At 42.8% G+C, this 7,037-nt stretch overlaps 1 protein-coding gene across 1 annotated transcript; it reads left to right on the top strand.

The window, feature by feature from the left end:
- Window positions 1-2,099: 2,099 nt before the first annotated feature.
- On the top strand, window positions 2,100-5,197 carry LOC109938387 (ferritin, heavy subunit-like). Its single transcript, XM_020536796.2, has 4 exons — window positions 2,100-2,231; window positions 3,708-3,854; window positions 4,025-4,150; window positions 4,956-5,197. Exons 1-4 carry the CDS (start codon window positions 2,130-2,132, stop codon window positions 5,100-5,102), a joined length of 522 nt encoding a protein of 173 aa, XP_020392385.1. The 5' UTR covers window positions 2,100-2,129; the 3' UTR covers window positions 5,103-5,197.
- The last annotated feature ends 1,840 nt before the right edge of the window (window positions 5,198-7,037 follow it).

Raw genomic sequence — 7,037 nt, forward strand, 5'->3', positions numbered from 1 at the left:
CTACCAAAATAAATGATATACATAAGATGCTTGTGCAACATAGAAATGACTTACAAAGGTGTCTCAATTTCTTCAATTTTCTCTGCCCACATGTTCTGAAATTTGCAACCACTCGTGTTCTCTGCAAAAACATATGGCAGGAAGATCCCCTGCATACTTTCAATCTGTCAAAAACGTTCTAGTAATTGGTGAGTGCACTTCAACATTGTATTATAAATCTCCTGCAGTGTATTTATCTGGGTATTGACTCAAGAAGAACATGAGTATCTGTGGTTTATGTTATACAGACAACCAGGGAGGAAGCCAGGAACACCATCTATTCCCACAGAGCCAGTCACCACAGATATTCATCAAACTCTCTGGTGACCATTGAATGACCATGTGATGTCCATTAATTTGGACAAAGTCCTTTGTGACCACTGAACATTTCGTGTATCTCAGATCCATTTTGACCAGGACATCTGTCAATCTCCAGATGCATTTTCTGTTTGGGCGGGTCAACTGTGTCCATTGGTGGTGTCTGTCCGGAGAGGGCAGTATGTGGATGGTGATTGGTGGTTCCTGATGCCAATCACAGGCTCCCCCATCTGGCCCATCAAACCCAGAGTTAAATCCAAAGGAACACATTTCATTACCTGTTCCAGGACCAAACTGTTTACAGTCACAGAATCATACAGCACAGAAACAGACCCTTCGGTCCAACTCATCCATGCTAACTAGGTATCTCAAACTGAACTAGTCCCATTGGCCTGCCTTTGGCTCATATCTCTTGTTGAGGAGCAAACCAAATCCCCTCCAAATACATTAAGAATGTAACCTTTTCTTATTTTAAAGGTAAGTGTAGGGCATTGTGTTCCAGATGAAATTTGATTGGTCAAACTATTGACTTGAAGCAAAACACACTTTATTTTTACAGTGCAGTCGAAATGCAGACAATATGAAAATAACGGTATTGGCTTACCTTATGAAATGCTTAACAAAGTAACAGATATATTAACTACCACTGATTAACTATTCCAATATTGTGACATCTCATGAACACACCCTTGGCAAAGGCAGATTCAGTAAAATAGATTGTCTCACAGGCAATCCTAACAGCCGGAGGAGAACTCCCAGCTTGTAGCTGTAACAGAGAGAGGAATAAGAGCTCCCACGGCCAGTTTCAAAACCTCAGCAACTGTGGGAGCTTGACTAACCACTGCCTCACTTCTCCCTGACCATTCCCCTCTCGCTGATCCCCTTGAACACATCCCCCTGCAATTTATGTTGCTTCAATCGTTCCAACTTCACTAAAAATCTCAGCACCCCACAAGCTCTTTACTTTATTGGCTTTGAGTGGAATGCTCTGCACCTCTATCTCAACCTCTCTTCATTCAAACTAACATCAAAACGCACCTCTTAAAGCCATTGCATCATCACACCCTCTAAACCCTTCCTGTTCATGTACCTATCCAAATGCCTTTTAAACGTTGCAATTGTACCAGCCTCCACCACTTCCTCTGGCAGTTCATTCCATACACGCACTACCCTCTGCATGAAAAAACTGCCCCTCAGGTCCCTTTTAACTCTTCTAGAATGAAACTAGTTGTAAACATTTGGGGTATCAGTTAAACTTGAGGCAAAAAGAACCAGTTTTATCTGATGGTGGAAAAGGGTTTCACTAAAGGTAACATTTTTTAATCACTTCATTCCTGTCCCAGGATAGATACTGTCTGAGCAACCTGTTCAGGAGACAGCAGGACCTGACCACAGAGCCTTCAGGTCCAGAGGCATGGACACTACCATACCACGTATCCATTTATAAATGACCAGCTAGATTGGCCTGTGTTGAGGGCATATCATTCCAAATGCACTTGCATCTTCAAGTCTAATTTCCCAAACTTCTCTGTATTCCAAATCTCTGATTGGCTCTGGGTCTCAGCCCCGTCCCCATAACACCGTCTCCCTTTTCATTGGGTGCTGGATTAATTGGATATTCCTGATTGGCTGTCAGCAATTGTCAGTGATCATTGGTGATGTCATTCTCTGGTTGAGTGCAGGATGGTCCCATGAGTATAAATACAAGAGTTTGGGGGAGGAGGGACTCAGTTCTAGAGTTGTCTAGGTGATAGTGAGTAGGAATAGCGAAGATGGCCTCCCAAGTGTGTCAGAACTACCACAAGGACTGTGAGGATGCTGTTAACAAGCAGATCAACCTGGAGCTCTATTCCTCCTATGTTTACCTCTCCATGGTGAGGCTTTTAGCATTGAGGGTTCACGCTTTCTTCTTGCCTGCTATTCCATTTCACCTAGTAGTGGAAATTATGTCAGTGATAAAAACCAAAATAACTACAGATGCTGTAAATCAGGAACAAAACAAAAACAAAATTGCTGGAGAAGCTCAGCAGGTCTGGCAGCATCTACGAAGGGAAAAACAGAATTAATGTTTTGGGTCCAGTGACCCTTCCTCAGAACTCAGTCACAGGCCTGCAATGTAAACTCTTGTTTCTCCCCTTCACAGATGCTGCCAGACCTGCTGAGCTTTTCCAGCAACTTTGAATATGTCAGTGATGTCTATGTCCCATGTCTTTTACTGCTGTATTTTTTTTAAATTAGATTTTGGATGAATTAAGAAGCCAATGATGTTGGCTTTTGTATGTTTCTTCCCTCTACCAGCCCCCTATCCACTCAAGAGATTAAGGTTTTACTTTGGCTGCCTTGTTAAGTGACTACTCTGCATTCTATAACTTTGGTTTTATTCTGTTTTATTTGGGAACTAAACCCAAGGTTCCTTCTAGCTTCTTGGCTGATGGGGTTTTTTTTCATGATACATAAACCTGATCAACTTCTACTGAACCTTGATTCAGATAATTGGGTGACTCACTAGTGAAACAGTAACGATATTTATGAGCCTTCTTCTGCCTCATTCTGGATGAGTAAAATCCTGTTGTTGGCCTTAATGCTGGGTTCTTCCATGATGCTGTTTGACATCATTGCTTCACTGTCAAGGGAATTTCTCTCTTCTGATATTAGACAGCTTTAGGATTTTGGTGAAAGTGTCTCTGATCACATCACTTGGGGTGAGTGCTGTAATAAATCTAGGCTCCCTGTTAAATTGGTTTTCTAAAGTGGGTGTTGGGATCTTGACTGTCTTCATGCGATCTGAGGAAGTAATGGCTATTGAGGTGTATGGAGCAAGTTACAACACATTAGGTCCAACTCTAATGCACTCCGGTCTGAGGGACTGGTCAAAACCCTAGAATTAAAATGGGGGCCACACTTGGAGAAGACCTTTTTAAGGGCAGGGATAAATGATCACCCAAATTGGCAGCGACTACATGACCCTACATAGACATGCTTGCTAATCATAGTAAGATCATGCTCTTTTGGTCTGCATTTGACAATTTATCTCTGGACAACCAGTAACTCTGTTGCCTAACAATAGCTGTGTCTCCTTTTTAATTGGTCAATGACCACCTCCTAACTTCTGAGACTGAGTTGCAAAATCAATTGACACTTTTCAGTTCAGTCAGTCAAAAATGATCTCTTGTATTCCTAAACCATGATCTCTAGTTCTGTACTCTACTACAACCCCAATGTATTCCTACACTGTGTAGAAATTCATTCTTTGTCTAAGCTGAAAAACTACATAGGCTCTTGTGGAATTTATCACTGGATGAAATCTGGAGCTTGCCTGACTCTACCACTTTTCTCCTCTTCTCCCACAGTCCTTTTACTTTGACCGGGATGATGTTGCTCTGCGTCACTTTGCTGAGTTCTTCAAGGAGGAGTCCCTTGAGGAACGGGAACACGCTGAGAAACTGATGGCATTCCAGAATAAACGTGGAGGTCGAGTCCTCTTGCAGGACATCAAGGTTGGGTTTAATTATACCTATTCAGCTTCACTGGAACTTGTGACATTAAATATTTGTAACAATTGAATTAATGCAGTGACTGTTATGGCGTGCTATTTTCATCCTTGCATCCCTCTTCCCTTTGTGGATTTTTCAATCTACTGAAACATCTGCCTCTTCCCTCCCTCCAGAAGCCAGAGCAGGATGAGTGGGGCAATGGTCTGGAGGCAATGCAGAGAGCTCTGCAGATGGAGAAGGATGTGAACCAGAGTCTGCTGGATCTGCACAAACTTGCCTCTGGCAACACAGACCCTCATGTGAGTTTTTAATGTGGGCTCTTGGAGATGTTGTGATGTAGAATTCCATGATCACTGAGTATCAGTCTTGCTTTGATCTGACAATCAGCATGAGGGCTGACAGGACACTAGCAAATAAATCATTGAATGATGTTGGGATCTTGACACTCTTGTAGAGCAATTCCTCTTCTCCCAACGCTGTCACTCTGGGAATGTTCCTCTTGTAAGAGGAAAGGCCGAGATGCTGAGCTGGCTAGTTAAGACTTTTTTAATTTTTTTTGTTTTAAAAACTTGGTAGACCTTGGGGGTTTTAATGGCCTGAATTGGTGTGGCCAGATCTCTCCTTCAGATTTCTGGGTTATGATATTTCCAGTAGCATCTGAAGCTATTGGTTTTCGGAATTGGAAGCTTCACTGCTTCCTGGCTGCTGCTCTTGTAAATTTTTCTCTAGATGCTTTTCCCTCCTAGATGGGAGAACTGCATGTGAGAATCTGAATTTTCCACTTATGCCAAAGGGTGTGTTTTGAGATTAACTTCCAATGTAATAGTTACTGTACCTAGTATTACACTTTTGATCATGTTCCAAATTCCTCCTTGGCTGTATCCAAAACAGACACTCATATTTTTGGTTACACTAAAACTCCGGGTCAAGGCTACCTTTAAAATATTAGGGGTGAAGGAACTGGTCCATTACACACTCTACACTAGAACTGCATTAATATCAACAGCTCTGTTGCTCTAGTTCACAGGATGAAAGCTCAAACTGTCAAGTGAAACTGGTCTTGTATCTAAATTCCTTTCTCCTCATTTGTTTGGTTTTGGCCAGCTGCATGACTTCCTGGAGAGGCACTACTTGGATGAGCAAGTGAAGATGATCAAGAAGCTGGGAGATCACATCACCATCCTGAAGAGACTGGGAGCCCCTGACAATGGCATGGGAGAGTACCTGTTTGACAGGCTCACCCTGAGCTGATGAGCTTTGGAACACTTTAGTGCTCTACGTGAAGTTGAAACGTAAACCTGTCCTGCTTTCTCTGACTGGATATAGAAATAAATATCTGAAACGGACTTCTTGTTGTATAGCTCATTATCTGACAATTGATCCAGATCAAAGATTGCTAGCTGCATGACCTGATTCTGTGGAAGCTTTAACATACTGTTGGCATTACTCACTGATCCCTAAATGTGATCCTGTGTTACTCCTTTACATCAGTGAGACCAAGCAGAGGCTCAGACCCTTTTTGTTGAGCACTTTTGTTCTGGTCACAACAAACAACACCTTCCAGTCACAAACCATTCTAACTCCTCCCTCCCACTTCCTGGGCGACATGTCTATCCTGGGCCTCCTCCAGTGTCACATCAATGCCACTCGGAAACTGGAGGAGCAACACCTCATATTCCGCCTTTTGGGAGCCTACAGCCCAATGGTCTCAATGTGGACTTTTACCAGTTTCAAATTCTCCCCACCCCTGTTCTCTTCCCATGAACAACCCTCCCTCTCATCCCCATGTCCATGACCTGACACAACCTGTCCATCTTTTCTCCCACCTATCTGCACCTAACTGACCAATCCCCACCACTGCCTGCTGTCACTCATCTATCACCATCCCACCCACCTTCCTCAGACACATCCCTCCTCTCTCTATTTATTTATTTTAGACCTCCCCTTCCCATTTCTGAAGAGTCCTGACCCAAAACAGCAACTTTCCTGCTCCTCTGATGTTGCCTGGCCTGCTGTGTTCCTCCAGCATTAAGCTGTTATATCTGTCTACATGAGAGAACTGCCTCTACTCATGGAGCTGGAAGTCAAGTCCTCTTTCCTCTTTTAAACTGAAAATAAAGTACTGTTTATACTGTCCTCCTAAAACAGACACTGGACAATCATCCCCCTGTCACTGGGGATGATTACCTTTTCCCCAAGAGGGCAAAAACTAACGAAATGTTGCTTGCAGTGTGAGATTGAATACAAGTTATGCTTCAGTTTTACAGGGTTTTGGTGGTTCTACAACTGGAGCATGGTGTTCATCCGCTTTGCTTAAAGAAAGCACTGCATAAGCTGCTCAGGAGAGGTTTACTGGACTATTCTGGGATTGGGTGGGCTTTAGGATGACCAAGTATTAGCTTGTATCTGGCAACCCTCGGAGAGTAAGAGGGACTTGACTGAAGGCTGTTGATAGATAGTGGAAAGGATGTTCTCTCTTGAGGGAGAGATTACAGCAAGGTGTCACCCATTTAAGACCAAGCTTTTTTTTTGTTGTTGTTGTATTAATGTCAATTGCAGTGTGAAATTGAATACAAGTTAGGCTTCAGTTATACAGGGCCTTGGTGACTCCACAGCTGGAGCATAGTGTTCATCCCCTTTTCTTAAAGCAAATACTGCATAAGTTGCTCAGAAAGGGGTTTACCAGACTAATTTGGGATTGGTTGGAATTAATGATGATGAAACAAAACTAGCTCATACCTGCCAATCCTTGCAGAGTAAAGGGGATTTTGATGGGTAGTGGGGAGGATGTTACCTCTTGAGGGAGAGATTAGAGGAAGGTGTCACCAATTGAAAACCAATCTTTTTTTTTGCATGGGTAGGTTGAGGCATTGGAAGTCTCTATCAAAATGATTTTGAATATTTTTGAGATCGATTCTTCCAAGGCAAAGGTGAAAGGTTGACAGAAGTAGGTGGGAAGGTGAGGTTGAGATCATTAGATTTCTGGCTCCTGCAAATGTAAAACAATCACTCTTCAATTCGACCAGATTTTTGAAAGTGTTTCCTTAAGTCCTCCATGTGCCTGGTGGGCTGGCATGCTTTTTCTTAGGAATTAATTATAGCCCCTGGATATAAACTCTCAACAATTGTTTCCTACTTGGGCGCTTTCCAAACACTTCCCCATCTCAACAAAAACAGAAATTGCTG

This window comes from Rhincodon typus, unplaced genomic scaffold (genome assembly GCF_021869965.1).
Source record: "Rhincodon typus isolate 14 unplaced genomic scaffold, sRhiTyp1.1 hic_rhity00003245, whole genome shotgun sequence".
In the NCBI taxonomy this organism is placed as follows: domain Eukaryota; kingdom Metazoa; phylum Chordata; class Chondrichthyes; order Orectolobiformes; family Rhincodontidae; genus Rhincodon; species Rhincodon typus.

What these genes read in the sequence shown, in the direction of transcription:
- LOC109938387 (XM_020536796.2), top strand. Translation starts at nt 2,130, where the DNA reads ATGGCCTCCCAAGTGTGTCAGAACTACCACAAGGACTGTGAGGATGCT. An exon ending in CCTATGTTTACCTCTCCATG is followed by an intron (nt 2,232 to 3,707) that starts GTGAGGCTTTTA and finishes CTTCTCCCACAG; the next exon opens with TCCTTTTACTTTGACCGGGA. An exon ending in TCCTCTTGCAGGACATCAAG is followed by an intron (nt 3,855 to 4,024) that starts GTTGGGTTTAAT and finishes CCCTCCCTCCAG; the next exon opens with AAGCCAGAGCAGGATGAGTG.